General features: G+C 37.3%; 1 protein-coding gene across 4 annotated transcripts in view; it reads left to right on the plus strand.

The window, feature by feature from the left end:
* Window positions 1-27,345, plus strand: part of CSDE1 (cold shock domain containing E1) — a 39,750-nt gene that overhangs the window by 5,433 nt on the left and 6,972 nt on the right. The window contains exons 2-15 of one of the 4 annotated variants that reach the window (XM_044378628.3): window positions 2,766-3,152; window positions 10,927-11,076; window positions 12,745-12,943; window positions 14,005-14,114; window positions 14,519-14,611; window positions 15,228-15,325; window positions 18,499-18,580; window positions 18,926-19,054; window positions 19,164-19,289; window positions 19,929-20,141; window positions 22,165-22,305; window positions 22,390-22,554; window positions 26,021-26,128; window positions 26,742-26,917. In XM_044378628.3, coding sequence (XP_044234563.1) covers window positions 10,936-11,076; window positions 12,745-12,943; window positions 14,005-14,114; window positions 14,519-14,611; window positions 15,228-15,325; window positions 18,499-18,580; window positions 18,926-19,054; window positions 19,164-19,289; window positions 19,929-20,141; window positions 22,165-22,305; window positions 22,390-22,554; window positions 26,021-26,128; window positions 26,742-26,917 — 1,781 coding nt within the window. In that variant the 5' untranslated portion in view covers window positions 2,766-3,152; window positions 10,927-10,935. The remainder of the gene's footprint in view (window positions 1-2,765; window positions 3,153-10,926; window positions 11,077-12,744; window positions 12,944-14,004; window positions 14,115-14,518; window positions 14,612-15,227; window positions 15,326-18,498; window positions 18,581-18,925; window positions 19,055-19,163; window positions 19,290-19,928; window positions 20,142-22,164; window positions 22,306-22,389; window positions 22,555-26,020; window positions 26,129-26,741; window positions 26,918-27,345) is intronic. The other 3 variants (XM_048220477.2, XM_026483687.4, XM_048220478.2) reach the window with 3 other exon arrangements.

Below are 27,345 nucleotides of genomic sequence, written 5' to 3' on the forward strand. Positions count from 1 at the left end.
TGCCCCACATAGTGGAAATTAAGGTAGTTAAGTCTGTACTGGAATGGTCAAGAAAGACTTTTGTCACTTTGAAGATGGCAAAATTATCTTCTTTGTGAGAAGACCCATATATGCACGAAGAAGACTAGAATTCAGGCATCTACCAAGGGTTATATTTAAGGATTAGGCAGGAAAATGCACCTGTCTAGAAGACGAACTGGAGAGCAGTTAAAAGGTAAAGATGGAGGGGCGCCTGGGTGGCACAGCGGTTGGGCGTCTGCCTTCGGCTCAGGGCGTTGTGAGATCCAGCCCCACATCAGGCTCCTCCGCTATGAGCCTTTTTCTTCCTCTCCCACTCCCCCTGCTTGTGTTCCCTCTCTCGCTGGCTGTCTCTATCTCCGTCAAATAAATAAAATCTTTAAAAAAAAAAAGAAAGGTAAAGATGGAAAGGTAGAATAGAGAACATCTTAAATGGTGGTTCTTAAATCCTGGCTGCACGTCAGAAACATGGGGGCTGGGGGCACGGGGATGATAAAATTTACCAACTCTGGGACTCAACCCTAGTGAAATTAAACTAGAATCTCAACGTAGGATCCATGCTTTGATTTTTTTTTTTTTTTTTTTTAAGTTACCCAGGTAGTTGGGTTGGATGTGCAGCTGGGATTAAGAACTTCCCATCTAGAATGCTGGAAAAATCACTGAAGATTTTGGACAACAAAATGAGATGAAATTGGAGTTTTAGATCGATCAGTCTGGCAGTGTTATGTGACAGAAAATGGAAAGGGTTGACACTGGAAATTAGCAGATGTGTTAGATATCCGGACTAAAATATGGACAAAAGATCTCTTGAAGGAAATAGTGAAAAGACTTGCAACATTGGTGTGGAGGCAAAGTGGGAAGAATCAAAGATCATAACAGAAGTGGCCCTCTTTCAGGCCAATTAAATTATTCTTTGAGTGGGGACTGGGCATAAATATTTTTTAAAACTTCCCAAGTGATTTGCAACCATTGCTCTAAGAAGTATCTAATCTGAGGGGCACCTGGGTGGCACAGCGGTTAAGCGTCTGCCTTCGGCTCAGGGCATGATCCCGGCGTTATGGGATCGAGCCCCACATCAGGCTCCTCTGCTATGAGCCTGCTTCTTCCTCTCCCACTCCCCCTGCTTGTGTTTCCTCTCTCGCTGGCTGTCTCTCTGCCAAATAAATAAATAAAATCTTTAAAAAAAAAAAAAAGAAGTATCTAATCTGAGAAATACAATGATCCAAATAAAATCTGAAAGATGGGACAAATTTAATATTTGATATTTGAGGTAATAATATAAAGTCAGGGAATGTTAGGTATAGCCACAAAAAAAAAAAAAAAAAAACCAACCAACCAGCCACAGATCAGCTGTTGATAAGTTTTCATTTTGCATATGTGAAACTGAAATTTAGAGAGATGAAGTGACTTGTTCATGGCATTTTACTAGAAAGTGTCAGTGAATGAACTTGAGCTCTCCTAGTCTAAATTATTTCACAAACTCTGGCCTCTCACCATATAGTCATTCTTATTTCTGATGTTTTTAAAATAAATACACTATTCATTTTTCAGCATTTCTAGAACCAAATCTACCTTTTTCTTCTCCCTATATAAATTATTTAGCTGACAGCACAGATTAGTTAATATTTCAGTCTGCAAAAGAATCATTTTTATGGCCAATGTAAAGCACTGTTCAGTGGTTTTACTTACAAATATATTTTCACTTCCCATCTCATCTTAATTGTTTCTTTTTTATAGACATTTCTCATCTATTTCTGGCAACAGCTCAAATGAGATTTCTGTTTCCTTCACCAAGTCATCTCCCATAGGATTTCAGGACTTAATACCCTTTCATCAAGAACTAAGGCTCTCTATTTCCTATTATATCAAGTTGAAATACTTCATAATCTGGCTCCACTACACCTGTCACACCGCATATCCCATTTCACTTTAAGCTAGCCCTCTGTTCTGGCCAAACTAGCCTATCGATTCCTCTGAAACAAGCCATGCTTATTGCCACAGTCCTTCACGTAATAAACCTCCCTTGATGTCAGGCATAGAAAATCATGTATGTGGTCCCTGCTTTCAAGGAGCTTAGAATTTAGTGGCATACCCTGGCTTGGCTTGTGTGATGTGCCTAGAATACTTGGCTGTTTTATTTCTCTTAAAATTTTGCCTATCTCTCCAACTTAAGTCTCCACCTTGGATTAAAAGCCTCTGACTGTGCTCACCATGTTGCTTCAATGTACATACAGTGGTGAATAAACACTAAGTAGTAGTTATAATATATAGTATATGACATAGTACTCAGGTATTAGTTGAACAAACAAATTAATTTTTGACATTTTGTTCTGTATTATGGTTTTTCTCCACATATAACTCTTGTCTTTTCAGAAAGAGTGTAAATTACCTAATGGCAGGAAGTTCGTTTATATTTTCCACAATACCTAACCACAGTGCTGGATGCTTATAAAACACTTGCATTAAATTGAATATTATGCTCTGTAACTTAGAACTTATGCTGTGGGGGTGTCACCAAGGAATGTGAAATAACTTCCCATTTTGAGTGTGTGACATCAGAGGAGGTGGTATCCATTAGCACTTGAGAGATTGCTCAAATAGCATCAGACGAGTGTGCTTCCAGGTTGCCTGCATTATTTGTGTAACCAATGGTTCTACGTTTATGAAATGAGCCTGTCCATCTACCCACCCTCTGTCCTGGTTCTTTTATGCAAATTATACTTAATGTCTTCATTTTTTATCTCTAGTATGAAGTGTAACAGAACAGACTTTACCACCTGAAACTGCTGCTTCAAGTTCAGATCAGGCAAGGAACAAACCTCGAAACAACCAACAAGACCAAAGAAGAGTACACTTAAGTTGAAGACACAACACTTGATCTGAAACAAGAAGTTTGTGCCTACTCAACAGCTTTGAAAGAGCACTTCCCAACGCTGCTAGTAGTCTTTGTTTTCTTCAGTGCTGTACTGTGAGATTGCCCGGTGCAGCAGCAGTTGTATTCTTTATTAGCTTGATAGATCATTTTCTCTCGCTCTTTTTTTTAATACTAGCAACTTTCATCCTTTGAAACGTGTGCTGAAAAAGAAGAATCAGCAAATACTACTGAAAGTGCAATATTTGATTATCACTGCGAGGTAGGTTTGTAGTTTTCTGTTGGCAAGAATCAGTTTATAATTTTGGATTTCCTAATTATTTTGGTCAAATATCAAATCTTAATCTGTTCTCTTCTAAAGATATTCTGAAAACAATTTATATTCTCAGTCTGAAAATAACAACACTAGATAATTTAATTTATTGTCTCCTATTAAACAAGGATACTGTTTATGGCCAAACTGTGGGATTTTTCACACAAGATTACATTTGTTTAATACATGTGGATCCGTCTTAATTTATTGGTCTCTTAGAAAGAAAAACTCCCATCTGTACTGTTTAAAAGTTAGGGTTTCAGTTATGGATGCCCTTTGCAGTCTATGTTCAGAGGTCTCTGTAAAGGGGTAAAGAAATCTTAGAAGAGGCATTTAAGGTGAGTAGTGCTTTGAGAGAGAAGAATTTTCTAGTAGCAGCAACAGAATGAGCAGATTCAGGGAGATTTGAAAGCACATGGTATATGGTGACTAAGTCTATTATGAACAAAGTAGGAAATACAGTTTTGTGGGTGAAGAGAGTAATTAGAAAGGGAAGCTGGCTGAAGGCAGCTTCTGAAGGCCCACTGTATTTGACTTCGTTCTGTGGAGAAGTCATCAGGTGTTTATATTTATAAGCAAGGGCTTAATGGATTTTCTTATTTCAAAACAGATCGTTTTATTGCTTCAGATTTTGAAGATACATTTAAAGTTACATATTCAGGAGTGTATCTTAAAACAAATGGTACAACTTTTAAGAGATAGGCTGAAGATGGGAAGACCTGTTAAGAGCAATGGCTAGAATATAAGGAAGATAAAAGCCAGGGTAAAGGCAGAGAAAGAGGCAGTAGGTGTTTTAGTGGTAGAAGTAATAGGACTTGATAACCAACTAATTGAATGTGAAGATGAGCCTGGAGGGAATTGACCTAGTCTGTCCAGTTGTAGAAGTTGTTGTTCATAGGAATAGGGAAGTTTATGTGGGGACTTGCTGAAAGTAAAATATATTGTGGAAATCTATTGCAGTCATTAGATAGTAATCTGAAAATTGAGAAAAAATGCTAGCATGAAATGTTAAACAGTGGATTTGGGGAAGGAGGATTAAGAAAGGCAGTTTTCCTTTTTTAATCTTCAGTTTTGGTTTTCTAAATTGGGTAGAAATAAAAGCTTAGAATTCACAAAGGAGTCCTTACTTTATAGGTAATAAATGAAGAAGTGCCAAAGAAGGGAATGTTCAGAGAAATAGAGGTAGCCAGGAAGGAGTACCAAGGAAGATAATTTCAAGGAGGATTTGGTGGTAAACCTTTTTTAAAATGCTGCAGCAATCAAATAGAATGAGGAATGAAAATGCTAGGTCATTCCTAGGTTGTCGTCTTATAAAAGCTTCATTACCATTTCAAGAAGCACTGAGACTTTTAATCTTTAATTTTTTTTTTAAAGGTTGATGAGCTTACTGTGGTAATGACCTTACTGTGGACCAAAATTCTCCTTAACTGAAAACTACCAATAATACCAATTTATTTAAATTGTCTCTGTCCTATAAACAGTTATTCAATTTTAAGGGTGTTGTAGCATTTGCTTTTTCTCTTTGTTTCTTCATACCTCCTCATCTGATCTTAAAAAATAATTTTAGGCTGTAATAAATTGTGCTGGGTTAGATAAGATAACACAGATTGAAACGGTACAGTTTTATCTTGACTGTTGAAACGGGTAAAAGACTAGAACTAAAGCTCCCATTTCATTTTTTGAAATGAATTATAGAAAGGGATTTAAAGTAGAAGTGCTTTTTTTAGCCTAATCTTTGTATTCTGAATATTAGTTTACTACATGAACATTTTTATAAATTTTATTTTTTAAAGATTTTATTTATTAGAATGAGAGCATGAATTGAAGGGCAGAGGGAGAGGGAGAAGTGGACCCCCAGCTGAGCGGGGAGCGTGATGTGGGGCTGGATCCCAGGGCCTGGGGATGATGACCTGAACCGAAGGCAGACGCTTAAACGACTGAGCCACCCAGGCACCCCTAAATTTTATTTTTTTACGTAAACTCTACCCCCAACATGGGGCTCAAACTCACAACCTGGAGATCAAGAGTTGTATGCTCCATCCACTGAGCCAGCCAGGCATCCCAGCGTGAAATTTTTAATATATAAATATATGCGCTCATAGCTCTTAATTTAAGTTCACAGATTTACAAAAGATAAATAACAATTGGGGTAGGAGATATTGACAATAAAACATGGTCTGATTTTGTAATTGTAAAGTATTCCACTTAAAAGGGGTACAGCAAAGGAAATATATCTGATAATGCACTAGAACCCCAGATTTTAAAAGGGACTTTTGTAACAATGGTAAAGGTATTACATAATTAAGAAGGAATAAATATGGGAGACATTGGCCTGAAAAAATATCAAGGAAGAATAAAGTTTCTAAGAAATTTGTTTGGCATATGAAATGGATTGATTTGTTGTTTGCTCAAGGGAGTCTAAAGGTGACAAAAGGAAAGCAAAGGTGGGAGCATTAAAAGAAAACTAAAGCCCCAGATTGAATGAGAATATAACCCTGTTAACTTGCTAAGAGTGTGGTAGTGCTTAATGGAGACCTATGACCAGGAATTGTACAGGTCTTGACTGATTTTCAGAGGCAGGTGTGGGAACTTCGGAGCTTGCTCTCTATCCCTAGCAAAATCCAAGAGCAAACAAAACGACTTTTCAGTAAGGACATTTGACAGAGTATATCATGGTACTCTGATATGGTCACTCTGGAGAAATGTAGGTTGGATGATTATACATTTAAAGGTATTGACTAATGGACGGATTTTCAGAGAGGTTTCCAAGTGTGTCGCCAGATTCTCTCCTTGCCCTGCTTTTGAAAAGGACCTGGTAGTGAGTAGTTATGTGAGCACTTATGTGCTAAGCACTACTATAGGCTTTTTAGTAGAGCAGTTTATCTAACCATTCCAACAACCCTGTAGGGTAGGCATTAAGTAAGGGCATAGAATGCTTTAAAAAATCAATTACAAAGCCTAATTTAAAATTATCTCTAATTTGGGGCACCTGGGTGGCACAGCGGTTAAGCCTCTGCCTTCGGCTCAGGGCGTGATCCCGGCGTTATGGGATCGAGCCCCACATCAGGCTCCTCTGCTGTGAGCCTGCTTCTTCCTCTCCCACTCCCCCTGCTTGTGTTCCCTCTCTCACTGGCTGTCTCTATCTCTGTCAAATAAATAAATAAAAAATCTTTAGAGAAAATTTTATTTTTTATTTTTTTTTTTAATTTGGAACTCTAGATTAACCAACAAAGGAAATCTAGCATTCGATTAGCTTTTTCTTCGGGAACGAGGTCAGTTACAGAAGCACTAAAAGGAGAAAACCTGATTTTACTAATTGATTTGTTAAAAAATGATGTGGAGATTTTTTTACTATACAAAGTTACTGAAACTTAGGTCTGTAGAATCAAACATAATCACTCCATGCTCTCTAAATGTTTGTCAGAGTATAGTAAGAGTAGTAGTAAACTGCACTTTAACGAGTAATTATTTGGAACATCTCCAGAAAACTTCCCAATTATTGAGAAAAACAGTTGCATTCAGAAAACTGAAAGGAGCAATGGGAATTAAGGAAAGATACGTTCAGATAAAGAATGCAAAGTCATTTTCTAAAACTGCCTTCAAGTGAAATAGGCTGCCTTTTCTAAACTAATTTTGTCAGTAGCAGCCAAGCAGACTAGGTTAGGAAAAAGACGGAAGAAACAACTCAGATGTTTACAAAAAGAAATTACAAAGCGCAGAATTTTGATTCCTCCCCCCAGGGAAATTTGGAAACCCCTTAGGCCCCTGCTTTACCTTTGAGGTAACTATCCTAGAGAAGTTCTTGTGTGAGAAGCAAGACCAAAAGCCGGTCTTTTGATCTTAGTTCTTTGTTGTTCAAGGAACTTTAGTAGATTTCGTGGATTAGAGGTTAAGTTTAAATTTGATCTCTGATTCTAATTCTTTTTTTTAAAGGGGTGGGTTAACATTGTTAATGACTTTCCAATTTTAAAAATAAATACGTAGAAAAGAGTAGACAGTTTAAAGTTTGTGAGGTTGAGGATTTTTGTCTGTTGTATTCTCTATCTGAGCAGAGCCTAGAAAAGTGTTGATGTATTATAGGTACTAAAGTTCTTTAATGTGTAAGTAAGGCAGTGGTTATGAACGTGAACCATGGAGGGGTGTCTGGGAGGTTCATTTAGCTAAGGGCCAACTTTTGGTTTCAGCTCAGGTCATCATCTCAGGGTCCTGGGATCCAGGGCATTCTGCGTGGAGTCTGCTTATCCTTGCAAAACCCGCCCCCGCCACGCACTGTCTCTTGCGCTTGCTCTCACTCTCAAGTCTTAAAAAGAATAAAAGAATGTAAGTCATGGAGTGAGTATTGGATGCTATCCCCATTTACCATTTTAAGACACCTTCCAAGTGTTTTCTTGAGAAATCTGTGAGCATTAAATTAGATTTTTCTGGTCTTTCTTTTTTTAAATACATTCGAAATCACACTGTATAGGTATCTCTCTTTTGTCGTTTCGTATTATAGCATAAGCATATTCATACATCCTTTCTAATGACTGCATAGCATTTATATAAATTAGTGTGACTTCTTGAATCAGCTTTAGACTAGATTGTTTCCAGGCACGTGTTAATAAAACATTTCTGTGAATACATTTGTGCATCTAGTGTTCACATTTCAGATTGCTCCAGGAAAGGCTTCCTGCATTGGAATTATTAAGGAAAACGACTCCGCATTTTGATAAATGTTGCTAAACTGCATTTCAGAAAGGTTGCACCAGTTTACCACCTTAAAAACATCGAGCATGTTGTTCTTAACTTACTTTCTCATTGTTTTTAAATGTTTTATCTTTGATAGTTTGATAACTAATTTGCTTTACTGAAATTTTTTATTGCCAAAAATGAAGGGTTTTTTGTGTTTTGTGTTTAATGTTTAATGAATGGTCTTTAAGACCAATTTATTTGTCTTAATACTTCTAGTATTTGACAAATGAGTACCTAATGTGTACCAACAGCTGTTTGTCTAGACTCTAGGGATTTAGCTTTGTACAAAAAGTCCTTGACCTCGTGGAGCTTATATTCTAGAACAGTAGCCCGCCCGCCTGCCCCCCCCCTTATCTGCAGGGAATATGTTCCAAGACCCACTGGATGCATGAAACTGCAAATAGTGTGGAACCCTGTATAGAGTATGTTTTTTCCTATACCTACATACCTGTGATTAAGTTTAACTTACGAATTTGGTGCGGTAAGATATCAATGTAGAGCAATTACAACAGTATAGTAAAAGGTACGTGAATGTGTCTCTGGGAGTATTTTATTATGCTGTACTTGCCCTCGTTGTAATGATGTGAGGTGATAAAATGCCTACATGATGGGATGAAGTGATGAATGACCTACGCATGGTGACAGAGTGTGAGGCTACTATTGACCTTCTAAGGATGTGTCAGGAGGAATCACCTGCTTCCAGACTGCTATTGGGGGGGATGGGGTAACAAATTGCAGAAAGCAAAATGCAGAAAAGGGGTGACTGTTACAGTTCTTATTGATTTAAATTTCCTTAATAGTACACATTTGCATTTGTTTTCCTTAAGTTTTCGTATAAAAGCTTATCCTTTTCATCTAATCAAATATCAGTCCTTTCCTTTGCAGTTTTTTTCTGTTTCAAATCTGGAAAGTCTTCCTTCCAAAGATTTTACTAATAGTATGTTTTTATTTGGTGTTTGTTAGAGTATTTAATTCAATCTATCTTGAGTATATTTTTGTATGCTATAAGGTGAGCAAATAAATTGATATTTCCCCCTATTTAAGAAAAGCCAGATAACATTTATACATTGGTCCTTTCCTTCCACCCTTTTTTTTGGGGGGGGGGTGTCTTTATCTTAATTTTTTATTAAGCATCTGCTCTTGAGCCATTTACTTTTGCCATTGGACTTACAATTTTATGTAATTGGTGGTGTTTTAAAAATGAACTTTTTGTTTAATGGTACTTCCTTAAAGTTTTAGTGGTGCTGGTTAAGAAAATTTTGCAATTCCATAGAAATGTAGTTTAGTCTGAATTGCAAGGAATTCTTTGAAGGGAAGCGTGTTAACCTATTGTTTTATCTAAAGTTGCTTGAGTAATGCGTTTTTCTTTAAAAAAGAAGAGACACCACCCCCCCACCCCCCAAAATGGATAAAGGCTAGAGAAAGAAACATCAGTCAGGAAAGATGCTTGGAGAAAGGAAGTACCCTTTTTCAGTTGTGTTTTGATGTTCATTTAGGGGTGAGGTGAAACTTAAAGAGCAATACAGCCTAAATTCCAGAACCATTGTTGGGAAACAATTTAATCTTAGCAGGAAAGGTATAGTTCTGACTCCTTGTAATTGTTTCATTTTCCCTTAGAAAAACAAGAGTCTTACCTTGGCCTGCAGGAATATGTGGTAGGACTGGAGACTTGAGGTTTTTGTGACTTCATGGCCTTTGTGTTACAAATCACAGTATTGTGTTCTTACCTATATGGTAATGAGAGCTATCATCCAAAATGAGAGAAGCTCAGCTTGAAAGTCATGATCCAAGATGTATCTTGGACCTAGAATAGTCTTCTTCAAATTAATTTGATCACATTGTTAGTACAGGTAATAGTATTTACTGTGTACAGTCATTGTGTACTTGTGTATATGCTTACAGCATCATGACATGATTTCTATTTGTGTTGTGAAATCTAGTGCTACAAATAAAGTTGAAATAAGCAATATTATAAAAATAGTTGACCTGTTAACAGTGCAGAAACTTTCCACTCTTCCTAAATATAATGTCTAAATGCTTAGTTTTTGGGTATTTAAAAACTTTATGCCATCATGAATTATGTGAGGAACGGTATACGCATAGTGTGTTTTATTGCTCCTAGTATAAGTGTATCATAGTCTCGATATTAACGTTTTGGCAGACCTGTCAGATCTTATTAAATGGTCCTTTTATGTTATGATTTGGAGGTCAAAGAACTAGTACTAGGATGAGAAGTATCAGGTCCCATTTTCTTCGCATGTGCTTGCCTTATGGGCATTATCTTTTATATAAGATTCTTCCGTCTTTTTCAACCATCTGTCTTTTTTTAAGGACAGTTTAGTTAAGCTAGATAGCTAAATTTGTCCACTTCATTAGGCAAACATAAACTATAATATGCTGAAAGTAAATGAATAAGTGAGGGCCTCATTTGTCAACGTCTTACAGAGTTCTTCACCCTTCCCTCAGAATACCTAAGTAATGTGTGTGATATGTGGTGTGATCTAACATACCAACTCAGTGAGTCCTCTCCTGAAAGTACATGATAAGTATTTATAAAAGCTAAGTTTTATCTCTGGACAAAATAATTACATAGTTGTAATATTTTCTTCCCATACCCCATTGGATTATCTTTGTGTGTACTCTGGGGAGACAAGATCATTGATAATTTGTGATTATTTGTAAAGTTGTGAGACGTTGAGAAGAAATTGGGCTGAATTGTGTCACTGTAGCAACGACCAGAGAATCCTGATGGCATTTAAAAAAAATTGTTAATGTTGTAGATTAGGGATTGGAAAAGGATTTTTAAAAATACGTTTCAGCTTGGCCTTTTAATATTAACACCATAATTTCTTTCATCAGTAGAAGTCTGATTGAATGAATTAAATTTTGCTGAAGTAACCTGGTGAATCTGAAAAGATAAAGAACTTGACTGTCAAGTGTGTGTTAAATTGTTCTTGATTGTAGTTACAAACATTGTGCTATGTTATCACAGCTGTTTGAGATGGAGAACGCTTTTACTGTATCATCATCAGATCCTCATCCCCCTCCTGCAGCCCCTCCTTCACATTCTTTACCTTTATCTTCATCTTCTACCTCATCTGGGACTAAAAAACAAAAGAGGACCCCCACGTATCAGAGATCTGTAAGTCAGGAAAACAGTCATCCCAGCTTTTTTGCTTTGTGTTAAAAGCATGATTTAGGAGGGCCACTCAAATAACCTGCAAACTCACTTTCTAACTTCCCCTGGGCATTTTCTTCTCCTTGAATCAGAAAAGATAAATTTAGTAATTTAGGGTCTTGCTACTCAAAATGAGTCCAAAAATCTAAAGCATTGCTATCACCTTGGGAGCTTGTTAGAAGTGGAGAATCTCAAACTCCTGCCCCCACTAACATCAGTATTTTGTATTTTAACCAGATTGCCAGGTAGGTGAAGTTTGAGAAGCCCTACTTTAGAGCCAGATTGTAGAAGTAGGCCTTCTTAGTCTGAATCCTCTACCATTTGACTTTGGCAAGTCATTTAGCCTGTCTGTCAGTTACTTCATTGGTAAAATGGTGATGTTACTTTCTCATGGGCTTTGTAAAAATTACACGAGATAATACATGTTAAACACAGAGCAACGTCTAGCATGAAAGAACTAGAACTTAACCACCTGCAGATTAGATGGCTTTGATTTGCATGATTTGGCCATCTTATACACTGTTTACTCATTTATTGTTCTAGAATTTGTCATTTTTTCCCCTAATGAAAAATATTTTTATTAATAAGGTCCAGAATCATGCTTAAAATGCTTATTAATAAGTCAAATTTTCAATGAAAGGGTCTTAAACTAGTAAAGATGTGGATATCTTGCTGTCATAGTAAATCAGTTACAGACCTAACCTTTGCTAGGGATTTTGTCCTCTTTCATTCATCACTTACATAAATAATTTGTTTTTATAGTTTTACTTAAGTAAGGCAAAATGAAATATCCAATGTGATAGACAGTATTTGATGATGTAAACAGGTTCCATTGCATTGTATTTAAATAGCTCTTTTCACTAAAGACTGTTTTCTTTTGCTTTTTATGATCATAGAAGCAAATGGCAGTATTTAGAGATTTCATCAGCGTCAAATGGATGAAAAGATTTCTTTAAATATACCTGTAATATGATTAAAAGTTTTAGATTTGAAGAGCTTTTGTTGTCTTGGAGGTTTGTCTTAGAAAAATCTTGTTTTCCAACTCACTGTTTTGGCTTGTCTTCCATTGAAAAATCCAAGTATGCATTACTCTGATATTTTCTAGTTCAAAATAAGTATTGCATACAAAGTTTCTTTTGTTTCCATCTCTACTAATTTAAATAATTGCTTGTGGATGCATGGCTTACCAAATAGTATTAAGGTTTCTATTTAAGTTTCAAAGTTGATTTTAATTTCTTAAGTGTTATGGTAGTTTGGATTGCCATCCCTTGGATATCCATTACCTTTGTTCTGAAATTATTGTCTTAGTAATTTAAAGTTAACATAAAAGCAGCTTTTACTTAATGTAGTTGCTTTACCTTAACACTAAACTTCAGAAATCGTATTTGCTGGTAAGTGAAAATTCTGCCGTAAATTTGGGCAATTCCCTAAAATGAATGAAATTATGTCTTCTGAAATGTTTTGTTAGCTAAATTAATATTTCAGTAATAAAAACCCATAAACTTCCCTTTACCTACTTTATTTTCTTTTCCTTTTTACATTAAAAATTTAGTGATTTGTTAACAGACTTAGTATGTTATGGAGATAATGTACAGATCTGAATATATTAAGTTCTTTTTCTTTTTAAAACAGATGAGCTTTGATCCAAACCTTCTCCATAACAATGGACACAATGGGTACCCTAACGGTACTTCAGCAGCACTGCGTGAAACTGGGGTTATTGAAAAACTGCTAACCTCTTATGGATTTATTCAGTGTTCAGAACGTCAAGCTAGACTTTTCTTCCACTGTTCTCAGTATAATGGCAACCTGCAGGACTTAAAAGTAGGAGGTAATCTGTCATTGATTATCCTTTTTAAAATACTCATCACACATTTCTGTTGCATGTCAACTTGCTCATGACAGTGTTATAGTTTTGGCCTTTTAATTGCCCCAGTTATAGACATGTGTCTCCCTAAACCAGCAGAATCCTGATTTCTAATTGTGGTGGTGTCTTTTGGGGGGATGAAAGACTCATTGACTTAAAGATACCTTTGAATTTTTTTACAATATTTTTTAAATAGATACTTGGAAGATATTTTTTTTCCATATTCATGACTTTAGTTATATATTAGATTTTAAGCCAATGAAAATATTTAACTTTTATAATGTTAGTTTTGACTGTTTTACCAGGTGGTATTTTTGGTAGTACTTGAAAAAAGAAAAAAACTGAGAATGTCACCACTTGGACTATTCATCTTGGCTTACACCGTAGAAATCACTTTCACATATGAAAATGTATGGCTTAGTAGAAGACTGAAATTATAAGGTCACAGTGTGTGTTTTTTAAAATATCTTTGGGGGAAAAGTCAGAACAACAGTTAACACGAGTATTTGCATACTAAATACTCTAAATCCTACAAGAGCATTTTTTTGGTTAATCCTTATTTTGTGAGTGAGGGAACCTGAGGTACAGAGAAGTTCTTTTTTTTTTTTCCAAAAAGAGGTACAGAGAAGCTTAAGAAAAAGAAAACTTGCCAAAAGTCATGATCTTTGTATTGCCTCATTTGCAGTAAGAGTAAATGCTGTGAAAATTAAGACTAAGATACTCATGTCTTAATCTAAAGCGGTGGTTCTGAAGCATTAGTATTGTCAGAATAACCTGGAAGGCTTGTTTAAACACAAAATGCTGTACCCAGTGCCTAGAGTTTGTCTTTGAATAGGTCTGGAGTGGGGCCCAGGAATTTGCATTCCTTTTAAGCTCCCAGGTGATGCTGCTGCTGCTGGCCCAAGAACCACACTTTGAGAACTCACCGGTCTACAGCAACTCAAATGCTACATTAAGTTTGGCTTGAAAATGAGATACCATTTTGTCAAAATTAGTCCAACAAATACAATACTACTTTATTTTAGATGATGTTGAATTTGAAGTATCATCTGACCGGCGGACTGGGAAACCCATTGCTGTTAAACTGGTGAAGATAAAACCAGAAATCCTCCCTGAAGAAAGAATGAATGGACAAGTTAGTGGCTTTGATGCTTTGTGTTTTCTTAGGGCCCTGCATTTGCATATCTTTCACATTAGAAAAGGAAGATTCTCCCCATCTCCTCAGTTTGCACGCAAGAGAGCTATATAGTATATAAAGATGATTATTTTAAAATTCTATCAGAAGCACTGGCATTTCTTGACCTGAAATATAAAATATGGTCAAGACTCAATTTGGGTTTTTACATATAACCCTAAGTCTGTACTTACAGTCAGTTTACGTACTGTAAGTTTGAAACTTGGCAGCATGACATCCTCTTGTGGATCATATTAAAATGCATCCCTATGTATAGTATAGAGGATATTAAAATTCAGTTAATATTGCACAGTGCTGCTCCTGAAATGATTAGCAATGGAAATTTTTTTTTTTTTGACTGGTAGGTTGTGTGCGCTGTTCCTCACAACTTAGAGAGTAAATCTCCAGCTGCCCCGGGTCAGAGTCCAACAGGGAGTGTATGCTACGAACGTAATGGGGTAAACTTGTGTATTTTTCTTAAACCTTTGCCTGATCCACCATGTGATCTATAAGCGTACTTTAAAATTCAAAATAGAAAACGTAAGCTGCAGTTGGTAAATTCAGTTTTAAATTTGGTTTCTAAGAGGCTTCGAGTGCAGCATAATCAAAAACTTTAAAAAGAAAAAATCCTTAGGACTTCCAAGTGTCTTAGCTTGCCCAAGTGTGACCTTAGTTAGAACATTAAGGTAAAATGTTCCTTTTACTCGCTTTTTTGGGGGTTGTGGGAGGGGATCTTTTTTCCGGTTCTTTTTAAGCACTAACTCCATCTTTTTTGTTTGGAATGCCTTACATAAAAATTGTTTTTTTTGAAATGTAACTACAGTCTCTGGGCAAATGCTTCCACGTGTGTAAGCTTTTTGAAGTTGGATTGCTGCTCAGCTGTGGACTCGCAGAAGTCATCAGCATCATGGAGGGGAAGTGTGTTTATATGAATAAAATGATGTACTTGTTATAAAGCATTTTTAAGAAATTTGGCTTAAAATGCCAGTTTAAGAGGTATTTAACGAAGTAAATTACAGTATACAGAGAATGTGCATCCTGCCAATGTAGTAATAATAACTTATTAATTCACAGGAAGTGTTTTATCTGACTTACACCCCTGAAGATGTCGAAGGGAATGTTCAGCTGGAAACTGGAGATAAAATAAACTTTGTAATTGATAACAATAAACAGTAAGTTCTTTTTTTCCACTTAAGTTGGGGTTTTTTGTTTTGTTTCTTTTGTTCACCCCCTCCAATAAGAAGAAGAAATTTGAAATGAGCTAAAAACCTAACCTGTAAATGTGGATAATTTTAATGATAATTTTCATGATTTTAAACTTCATTAGCTAGGCAGTTGAGGGGCTCTTCTGTGATGGGCACTGTGCAGATGTCAAAAATAGGAATATAATTAAAATATGGTCAGAGCTTTCAAGGAGCTGTTTTAAAAGTCAGTGAGGGGCTCCTGGGTGGCTCAGTCGTTAAGCGTCTGCCTTCAGCTCAGGGCGTGATCCCGGAGTTCTGGGATCGAGCCCCACGTCAGGCTCTTCCGCTGGGAGCCTGCTTCTTCCTCTCCCACTCCCCTTGCTTGTGTTCCCTCTCTCGCTGGCTGTCCCTATCTCTGTCAAATAAATAAAATCTTTAAAAAATAAATAAAAGTCAGTGAAAGTTTTGCAAAAGCAGCAGTGCTGGAGAAAAGTTTTGAGGAAAGGCGTGTAAAGTCACTAGGGAGTTGGGGGGGGGGAAGTGTTCTGAGTAGAAGCATCATTTTGAGGAAATGGCCAAAAGTTTGAGTTGATTGAATTCACTGGATCATAGGAAGATGAAGTTTGAGCTTTATCCCATAGTCCTAGGACTCTTGGATTTTAAGTGGGGGGTGGGAGTGGGGATGGAGGTGCGATCGGTTTAGATCATTGAAAGTCATGGAGATGGCAGACTTTTGGAGAGTAGGGGTACTCTAGAGGCATTGACTTGAGAGTTAATGTGCAAGATGAGGGTCTAATCTAATATGGTAGGCCAGGGGTGGTCAGGTGGAGAAGTCAAGCCACACTGAGAAGATAAAATCAAGTTTTGTGATTGATTAGGTAGAGGTGTATATTGGAATTAACGAGAGCGGAGTCCCAAATGCCACCTTGGCTACTGGGCAGATGATGATATTATTAACCAGATTAAGAAGATACAGAAGAAAGTATTAAGTGTTGGAGAAGAATTCTTTTTTTTTTTTTTTTAATGATTTTTTATTATATTATGTTAGTCACCATACAGTACATCCCCGGTTTCCGATGTAAGGCTCGATGATTCATTAGTTGTGTATAACACCCAGTGCACCATGCAATACGTGCCCTCCTTACTACCCATCACTGGTCTATCCCATTCCCCAACCCCCTCCCCTCTGAAGTTGGAGAAGAATTCTTATTTTGGCATTTTGAATTTGAGGTATCTGGGTATATCTAGGTGAAGCTACTGAACTTGTATGTATAAGTCTGAAACAAGCTAGTAATAGAACAGAATATACAGCTCTGAAATTCGTAAGTGTAAGTAGTTTAAGGAAAGTGTAGTTAAAGCCTAGGGATAATTATTTTTATAAGAATACAGAAGGAAGTTAAAAGTAGGAAGTTGGAAAAAATGCTAGGAATGCACTTTCCAATAGCACAGAGAAAGCAAAATCTCAAGAGCATGTGCAGCATTGTTAGCCCTAAACCTTACCTCTTGTAAGACTTCAGTCTTCATTTAAAGGAATTAGATCAAGGAGTGCCTGGGTGGCTCAGTTATTTAAGTGTCGGACTTTTGATTTCAGCTCAGGTCATGTTCCTCAGGGTTGTGGGATCTGGGCCCACATCGGCTCCACGTCAGGCCCTGCCCCCAGCGTGGAGCCTGCTCCTCTCCCTCTCCCCCTCCCCCTCCCCCTCCCCTACCTTGCACGTGCTCTCTTTCACACGCTCTCTTGCACATGCTTTCTTTAAAATAAATAAATCTTTAAAAAATGAATCAGATTGAGTTGGTGGGTGTATTAATAGTTCCAGTCTGAAGGCCTCAATTTGATCTCAGGAAGCACAGGGATAGGGCTTGAGTTTAAAGGTGGAGCCAATGAAAGGGCTTTATTTAACCTTTATTAAATTTCTGTGTGTGCCAAGCACTAGTACTAAATACTTTATATATAGTTGTTAATCCTGAGAACACCTTCACCTGAGTCTTCCATCTGTAAAATTGAGGTATGTTCTCATAAAGTGACTTGCCTGAACTCATACAGCCTTGAAATAGCAGATACTTGAGCCCCAGTCTGGCTCTAAAGCCTTTCAGTGTAGTAAGTTGCAAAGGCAAGTAGGATTTTTCCAGTGCCTTCATTATTTTGTTAATTTTTGAAATTAAAAGCACAATTGGGTTGTAGTTTGTCCATGAAAAATTAAGGGAAGTAATTGCTTAGTCTGCAGCTTTTCTTAAAACAACTACCCGAAGAGTCTGTTCCATCTTTAAAACGAAGTCAGATTCACATTGCTGCTGCTCAAAGATGGGGACAGGATAATATGTGGTGCCTAATTGGTTTTCAGTAAAGGCGAATGTCATTTTTTAAAGTGTAGCAAATTTCTTCTTTAATCACTGCATATACTCAACTTTCTTTTATGGCTGTTTAATCAGAAATAATTGATGGGGGGCGCCTGGGTGGCACAGCGGTTAAGCGCCTGCCTTCGGCTCAGGGCGTGATCCCGGTGTTATGGGATCGAGCCCCACATCAGGCTCCTCTGCTGGGAGCCTGCTCTTCCTCTCCCACTCCCCCTGCTTGTGTTCCCTCTCTCGCTGGCTGTCTCTATCTCTGTCAAATAAATAAATAAAATCTTTAAAAAAAAAAAAAAAAGAAAAAGAAATAATTGATGGGACAGCTACTAAGTTCAGCACTTGTTGAAAACAGGGACCATCTCTTATTCATCTCTCTATCCACATTACTTTTGTTTGCAGCATGTATATCTACTCAAATGTTTATCCAAGAAATGACCTTCCTAAAACTTTAGATTCCCCATCTTTGGTTGCGTTCAGCTTGTGACTTTTATTTCTTTTGTTGCAATAGAAAAGCATAGAGTGTCCATGATATTCTTTTAAGGGTCTAAGAGAAAAATGATACATATATGTGTGCCCAATTTAGAAGACTAGGGAATTTGAGCAAAAATCCTTTGCATATGAAGCCATATGAAAAGGATCATGTGCCATAAACTACATTTGCTTTTCATGTTGACATAAAATTCTTGAAGCCTTAGAAAACTAGTTTGTTTCTCTGGACTCATCAAATCTAACCAAACCAATGCATATTTCACCCCTCTTTGACCCCCCCTCCCCCCCCCCCGCCCCATCCCCACCTGATTATTCCTTTCTAGTACTGGTGCTGTCAGTGCTCGTAACATTATGCTGTTGAAAAAGAAACAAGCCCGCTGTCAGGGAGTAGTTTGTGCCATGAAGGTAAGTGTCATCAGATAACGAGAAACTTGAGGTTTTTTCTTTGACTGCTTTTAGTCTATACTTCATACCTAAGCCTTTTGTTTTTTCTGTTTATCTTCCCTTTAAAAATATTTCACTGTTAACATCAAAAGTAATCTATTAAAATTTCTTGGTTATTAATTTGTTATGTTCTTTAAAATGGGCCATGTGATTGATACTAATATTAGACCTAACCAAATATATTGTTTTTGGTACAGTATGATTTTATGAAAAGGCTTATTGATTGCAAATTATAATCATAAATATGTACACTTAATAGTACCTGATGTTCCTATTATTTTTTGGGTTTTGCTTGTCTGTCTTTAGGAGGCGTTTGGCTTTATTGAAAGAGGTGATATTGTAAAAGAGATATTCTTTCACTATAGTGAATTTAAGGGTGACTTAGAAACCTTACAGCCTGGAGATGACGTGGAATTCACAATCAAGGACAGAAATGTAAGATAGTTGACTAACTTGATCTTTGGCCTCCTTTTAAGATCAAAAATGAATTACATTTTTAGGAAACACTTAAAATTACATGATTCCACCCCCCTTTCTGATTTAGGGTAAAGAAGTTGCAACAGATGTCAGACTATTGCCTCAAGGAACAGTCATTTTTGAAGATATCAGCATTGAACATTTTGAAGGAACTGTAACCAAAGTAATCCCAAAAGTACCCAGTAAAAACCAGGTAAGTAGTCTTTTTCAGGAGGTTTTCTTTTGTCTCATCAGTAGTAGAGTAATTTGTTGTATGGAAATTTTACTCAATAATGTAATTTTATGATGGTGGAACAATTAAATATTTCTTGATATATATATAATTAAACTAAATGAGAAACCAGTGATGTATCCATGAATATGTTTTATTTTTTTACTGGGTGATAAGGAGAAAGGGACAAAAATGCTGGTTAAATTGGGCAGAAACCAGTTTGGGTGTGTGTTTACTGGGGTTCTCTCCTGACCACTTCCTCCCCCCCCCCCCCCCCCATTTGTTTCATTTGTGTGGGAGGTAAGGTGAGGAGAGGAGGCTAGTGGTGTCATTGCTTAAAGAAATGTGAAACATCAAAGTCTTGAAATTCTTTCCTTACTTAAATAAAATATTTCTGTGTCAGAGTGGAGGTTCTTAACTGCGGTATTGTGATTTTATGATTGTATCGTGTGACCATAGAACACAGAGCTTTCAAATTGGACTTACGTTATCAACATCTTTTTTACCTGTAGGGAACTGTTTATTATAAATAACATGGGTTTGCTGTGTGTTCTTCTTGTTTGACTTAGAACTAGGAAGGATGAGAAATCTCCAGCTAAAATAGTTTTTCCTTCTCATCAGAATGACCCATTGCCAGGACGTATCAAAGTTGATTTTGTGATTCCTAAAGAACTTCCCTTTGGAGACAAAGATACAAAATCCAAGGTGACCCTGCTGGAAGGCGACCATGTTAGGTTTAATATTTCAACAGACCGACGTGACAAATTAGAACGAGCAACCAACATAGAAGTTCTATCAAATACATTTCAGTTCACTAATGAAGCCAGAGAAATGGTAAGTGTTGGATATTATTTGATACTTGTATTCAATATGGGGGCCAATGTTATATTCAAATTTGTAATGCTGTGGTAAGAGAAGTCTTTAAGGTAATGGTGACATTGGGCAGTTACCTTGTTAAGTGATTAAGAAAACGGATCTTTTGAGTCAGTCTGGATTTGATATCTGACTCTACCAGTTATCTTGGAGTAGATGTGAAAAAGTTTTAGAAAAGGAAATGTGTACGGGATGATTTCTAAGATCTTTTGAGAGTCAGTGATTCTCTGGACCTTAAATAGTAATACTGAGAAAATTCAAGTCTATCATTGTAGATTTTCCCGAACTGTTCCATAAGATGTTTAGTAAACAGTAGATAAAACAAAGTTAAATAGGTTTCGGGTTTTTTAGTTTTTACAGCAGGGCTTTGCAAATTCTGTTTAGTAGGTATAAGTGCAGGAATGACATATTACCAGAATTGTTTCCCAAACATGTTTTACAAGCTTGGTTTTCATAAGTTAGCTTTCTCAGATGTAATTTCATAGTTAGTTCTGTTGGGGGGTTATAACGTGAGGTATATCTCAGTGCTGTCAGTGGAACTGGGTACATTCAATGGAAATTTAAGTTTCTTGGGACTTTTAACATTTAACTTTGGAGATCTGATCTTATGGACACTTGCAGAGTGCTTTTAACTTTAAAAATTTTGAGAACCAAATGAATGAATTTTTTAAAAAACTTCTCGGATAGCATCTGTTTGCCTGACCGTATGGACTACATTGTAGAGTAGCTTGGCTGCCATTAAGATTTAGCAAGGATTAAATGTCAGAATATTGTTCATGCTATATTCAGAACTGGTTATAGAATAGTCATCAGTAATCATGTAAAAAATATGCAATATATAAGCCATTGGTAGGTTGATAATAATTGTTTCAGTAAATATTTGAGCACCTGCCATGTGCCAGTTAACTCTGGATATAATGCCCTCACAGAGCTGATAATTTCGTAAGAAGGGGGGGAAAATAAGGAAAGGATTTCCTGGGGCGCCTGGGTGGCGCAGTCGTTAAGCGTCTGCCTTCGGCTCAGGGTGTGATCCCAGGGTTATGGGATCGAGCTCCACATCAGGCTCCTCTGCTGGGAGCCTGCTTCTTCCTCTCCCACTAGTGCCCCCTGCTTGTGTTCCCTCTTTCTCTGTCTCTCTCTGTCAAATAAATAAATCTTAAAAAAAAAAAAAAAAAGGAAAGGATTTCCTATATTTTATTTATTCTTCAGACCTAAATCTTTTTTTTTTTTTTAAGATTTTATTTATTTATTTGACAGAGATAGAGACAGCCAGCGAGAGAGGGAACACAAGCAGGGGGAGTGGGAGAGGAAGAAGCAGGCTCATAGCAGAGGAGCCTGATGTGGGGCTCGATCCCATAACGCCGGATCACGCCCTGAGCCAAAGGCAGACGCTTAACCGCTGTGCCACCCAGGCGCCCCACTTCAGACCAAAGTCTTAAGCCTTTCCTGTGCCTAAACTCACATAAAGTTTTTGAGGTAGAGACTAAAAAGTTGCCTTTAGTTGACTTCGGAAGTATTTAAAGTATTAGTGTATAGATTTTTAAAATTTCTGGATGTTGTCATAAAGTTTGGGCCTTATTTGGAATCTTTGATTCTACCACTTAATTGGCTGTGTGTTTTGGATGAACTGCTTAACCTCGCTCAGCCTCAGTTTCCTCATCTTACAAAACAGGATAATAATACCAAGTTCACAGATTTGAGAATTAAAAGGAATACATCGTGTGCATGTGTTTAAATTCAAGTGTTATAATTTTTTCTATAAATACTGGCCAAGGAGTAACATCTCACACAGTTGCTTAGAGGTTAATTTACTGAAAAACTTAAAGCAATGAGTTTGTATTTAAATGGAGAAGTAAAAATGTAGATGTAGAATTTGGGTCATTAATACAGAGAATTCCTAATGAATTTAACTTGATGCTTCCAGAGTTGAGTGTTGTTTTCTTGGAAAGCTTCACATCCAGTGAAAATATTATCTGGATTTCAGGGTGTAATAGCTGCCATGAGAGATGGTTTTGGTTTCATCAAGTGTGTGGATCGTGATGCTCGTATGTTCTTCCACTTCAGTGAAATTCTGGATGGGAACCAGCTCCATATTGCAGATGAAGTAGAGTTTACTGTGGTTCCTGTGAGTAGTTTTTGAGAAAAGAATGGGATGGTTTCTTGGTGCTTCCTTTTTCAGTTTAAAGTTACTTTTGTTTATCATTTGTAGGATATGCTCTCTGCCCAAAGAAATCATGCTATTAGGATTAAAAAGCTTCCCAAGGGCACGGTTTCATTCCACTCCCATTCAGATCATCGTTTTCTGGGCACTGTAGAAAAAGAAGCCACTTTCTCCAATCCTAAAACCACTAGCCCAAATAAAGGCAAAGAAAAGGTAAGTTTTATATGATGAAAATGATTTGTGTAGCTTTTTTTTTTTTTTTTTTAAGATTTATTTATTTTAGGGGCACCTGGGTGGCTCAGCTGTTAAGTGTCTGCCTTCAGCTCAGGTCACGATCCCAGGGTCCTGGGATCGAGCCCCGCGTCAGGCTCCTTGCTCGGCGGGAAGCCTGCTTCTCCCTCTCACACTCCCCTTGTGTTTCCTCTCTCGCTGTCTCTCTCTGTCAAATAAATAAATAAAATCTTTAAAAAAAAAAAAGATTTATTTATTTTAGAGGTGCGTGAGGGGACCAAAAGGGGTGAGGGAGTGGGAAAAACAGAGGAGATTCCAAGTTTAGCATGGAACCTGATGTGGGGCTCAGCCTCATGACCCTGAAATCGTGACCTGAGCTGAAATCAAGAGTCGGATGCTTAACCGACTGAGCCACCCAGGTGCCCCGATATATGTAGCTCTTTATTAGACTTCTGCTTCAAGGAAAGCACTGTCCACACAGTAATGGAGTTGAGTATTGTCTCTTTTGGAATTCTCTGTAATATCAACAGTGGTGAACTAATAATCTAAAGGGTTTTTTAATCTCAGCATTATTGACTTTTCTGTGGGGGCAGGTGGCTGTTGTGTGCATTGCTGGATGTTTTGCAGTATCCCTGGCCTTTTCCCACCAGAGACCAATATCTCTCTTCGCCCCTTCTGTGACAGCCACACGTGTTGCCAGATACTGCCAGACGTCCCAGAATCACCCCCGGTTGAGAACCGCTCATCTAAAATGATAGTATTTGTCTTCCAGAGCAGTTTAAAGCTTTCAGATTTGGATAGATTCAGATCACATGTTTGAATTCCATTTATTGAATAGTTCAATGAACAGAAATATAAAGCTGTCTAGTCTAACATGGCTTTTGCTCTCAAATAATAGGGAGTTGTATAGAAGCAAGTAATTCATACAAAATATAAAATGATGCCATAAAAGGTCAATAAGCGTGCCATGGCGAAAATGAATTCTAATGGTGGGGGGCGGATTTGGGATGGTTTCACTAAGGCACTGACCTTTAATAGGTGGAGATAAATGAGGAAAGGACATTCCTCACAGAATAGAGGTACAGACGAGAAAAATTCAGAGTTTCTTTAGAAAGCACTAAATATTAGTTAAATAGGAAGATAGGGTTTTTCTTTGGTGGGGTCGAATGGGGACATACGGGTAAAAATCAGGATACAGCCAGATTGAGAAGGTTTGATGGCTACTCTAAAGAATTTAGACATTGTTCTGTACTCAGAAGATTTCTTTTGGAAAGTGTCATCAGGTGTGCACTTCAGGAAGAAATGGCAATAGTATGAACCCTAGATAGGGGTGGAGAAAGACAAAAGATGAAGAGGCCTGTTAGGAAATTTAGATAGTCCTTGAACCAGGGGACAGCGATCATGGATGTAGACAAGAGAAGTTACATGAGAGAGAAGGTCATGTGATTTTAGAAATAACTAGGAGCCTGTAAGAGTGGAATAGCATCTTTTTTTTTTTTTTAATTGATTTGAGAGAGCGAGGGAGCATGGGGGGGGCAGAAGGAGAGGGAGAAGCAAACTCCTGCTGAGCAGGGAGACTGATGTGGGGCTTGATCCCAGGACCCTGAGATAATGACCTGAGCTGAAGGCAGATGCTTAACTGACTGAGCCACCCAGGTGCCCCAGGAGGGAATAGCATCTTGTTTACAATTTATTTTGTAGCTTAGGAAATCATTTCACCTCTGAGCTTAAGTTTTTAAACAAAAAATCACAGTCTCCTGTATTGTTGAAAAATCTCTCACAGGTCCTGGCCCATAGTAGGCATTTCAAAGTGCTGCTGTTAAAAATAATAAAAACAAAAGAAAACCAGTGGGGCTTATTTTTAACGGTTTTTAGCTCTTAGAATGCCCTGCTTCCTGTATGGCTTTGGCAAAACTGACTTGATCAAGACAGCCTTTGTATGAGACTTTTCCTACCCTTTTATTGTTCTTTTCTTCTTGGCCAGCGGTGGACCCTAGTGAGTTTCTGTCATTGTGCTTATTTATAACAGTGTATTATACTTGTTTATGAATCTGTGTTCTCTGCTAAACTGGGCTCTTCATGAGCAGGGATTGTCTTATCCCTATTTTCTATACTTTGGAGTATGTTGTCATAACGGTGTCGACTGGATATTGACATTAATGGGTTAGAGTTGAGAGCAAAATTGAATGTTGAGATTTCGAGTGTGGTTGACTTGCAAAAGAGTCAGTGTCATTGGAGTCAGACCTGAACTCACTGACCTCCTCCTTCATTTAACTTAAGTCAGGTCCTTAGCATCATTTTGTAATGGCTGTGTAACCTTGGTCAAGTTCATTTTAACTTCCTAAGACTTTCTTAATAGAAGAGTAACTTTGAAGATGGTTTTATAATAACATTGAATTTGATAATATAAAGTGCTTAACATAATGTCTGATACAATTTAAATGTCCAGTATGACTATATAGCAGTGGTGTAAGGAATATGAATGGTAAAAGTAGAAATTAATTGGTTTTAAATATTAATAATTGGTAATGTATTCTGGAACTTAGGAAAGGAGGGATATGGGCAGTGATCCCCATAGGAATGATATTTGAAACCACAGAAGTAGTGTAATTTATGTCGTCGCTATACAGTGTCATTGTTTACTGTGTGATTCTGTGTGGCATATCCAAAATTTCTTAGGCTTTTGAGGAGCTTATCTTGTATTCAACAGTGATTTAAGTGTTACTGTGGAACCATTGGTATAATTGCCTGTTTGGATTTCACGTGCTCCGAACTCTGTTAGATCCTATACCAAATTAAATTCTCGTTCATCAGTTAAATACATTTCATACAAAACACTAACAAGGTACTATGGGAGATTCAAAATAGGTGGTAGAAAAGCTTCTTGCCCTACAGAATTTCCACTGGTTTTTTTCGGGTTTTTTTAAATTTTATTTTATTTATTTATTTGACAGACAGCGAGAGAAGGAACACAAGCAGGGGGAGTGGGAGAGGAAGAAGCAGGCTCCTAGCGGAGGAGCCTGATGTGGGGCTCGATCCCAGAACGCTAGGATCACACCCTGAGCCAAAGGCAGATGCTTAACAACTGAGCCACCCAGGCACCCCCAGAATTTCCACTGTTAAGAATACATGCTCAGTTTAATTTCTGACAGTTTGTGAGAAGTATTGAATAAGTGTATGGTAAATTTTTAATAAGCTTTCCCTCCTCAACAACAAAAATTAGGTCCTTGAGACTAAAAGACCTAATTACAGCAGATTGAGTCAGTCCTGGGTTAAGGCAAGACCACCTTTTTTTTATTCATATGAAAACTCTTTTACTTTAGGGAACCCTAGAATAGGATATTTCTACAGCTGTGACAATTCTTCAGCTCAAGGGTCTATAAAAACTGTAGCTGTTTATTGCCTTTTTGTTCTTGATTCTTTTGATTGTATTCTTTATCTTTTTTAGGAGGCTGAGGATGGTGTTATTGCTTATGATGATTGTGGGGTGAAATTGACTATTGCTTTTCAAGCCAAGGATGTGGAAGGATCTACTTCTCCTCAAATAGGAGATAAGGCAAGATACTTCTGCTCATTTGAGAGAAGGGTTAAAGGTTGTCCTCTTAATCCTAAGTCTTGCACAATGGTTTCTTTTTAATCTTCTCAAGCTTTGCTAAAATGCTTTGTGCTTATGAGTTTAATATAAGAACATCTTTCCATTTAAAAGCAGCTTATTCAATTAGAACGGAGTCTAGGAAGCCCTTTTTTGAGGAGTCAGTATTTAAACACTAGCTAAGATATGCCTAAATCAATGAACTTAGATAAAAGTAATATTATTACAAGCTAGAACAGCCACCAGAAGAACATTATCAAAGTAAAATCACACCAAAGATTTTATATTGCTGTGCATTTTTCTCAAACTTAGTATGTCTGGTTTTCTGATAGCCCTGCTTTAAAGAAATTGTGAATTTATAAGGAATAAATACACACTGGAGAGCAAAACTTGATCTCTTATGAAAAGTGGAATGGGACATAGAAGTATTAGTTTTGGTGAAAATGTATTGCATCAGAGTATTTAACACAAAGGATATTTGGAGTGGAAACCATGGTCTGGGGAAGTTATGGGTCCTGAGGTAAGGAGCTTGGTGTGGAAAAGACATGGTATTAATAAATGTCCTTATTTTTCACAGGTTGAATTTAGTATTAGTGACAAACAGAGGCCTGGACAACAGATTGCAACTTGTGTGCGACTTTTAGGTCGTAATTCCAACTCCAAGAGGCTCTTGGGTTATGTGGCAACTCTGAAGGATAATTTTGGATTTATTGAAACAGCCAATCATGATAAGGAAATCTTTTTCCATTACAGGTGAGGAATGTCTTGGAGAACTTAGAGCTTACTATCCTTTGTTTGGTTTGGGAGTCCAAAACATTTAGTATTGGGTGGTTATATATTTTTTAATTTCAGATCTCATACTGGTAAAATTATGGCAATATATAAACAAAAGTTAATTGTATAGAGAACATGTGGCCAAAAGATAAAGGCCTGTACCTGCTTTGGACATTGGACAAGAACTTTTCTGCTTCAGTGAAAGAATAGCATTTTATATGTTGCTACCAGATTTGGTGTTCTAATATAGCGTTAGGTAAGGGTGTGGACTCCTAGGCGGTTCAGGTTTAAATACAGATTCTGCCACCTAATTAACCTCCTGGTATTGTATTTTCATTGTCTTGAAGCTGGGGATAATGGTAACCTCTCAGTGGGTTGTTTCTGAGGATTAAATGAGTCAGTGCCTA

Source organism: Ursus arctos, unplaced genomic scaffold (assembly GCF_023065955.2).
Source record: "Ursus arctos isolate Adak ecotype North America unplaced genomic scaffold, UrsArc2.0 scaffold_12, whole genome shotgun sequence".
NCBI classification, from domain to species: Eukaryota; Metazoa; Chordata; class Mammalia; order Carnivora; family Ursidae; genus Ursus; species Ursus arctos.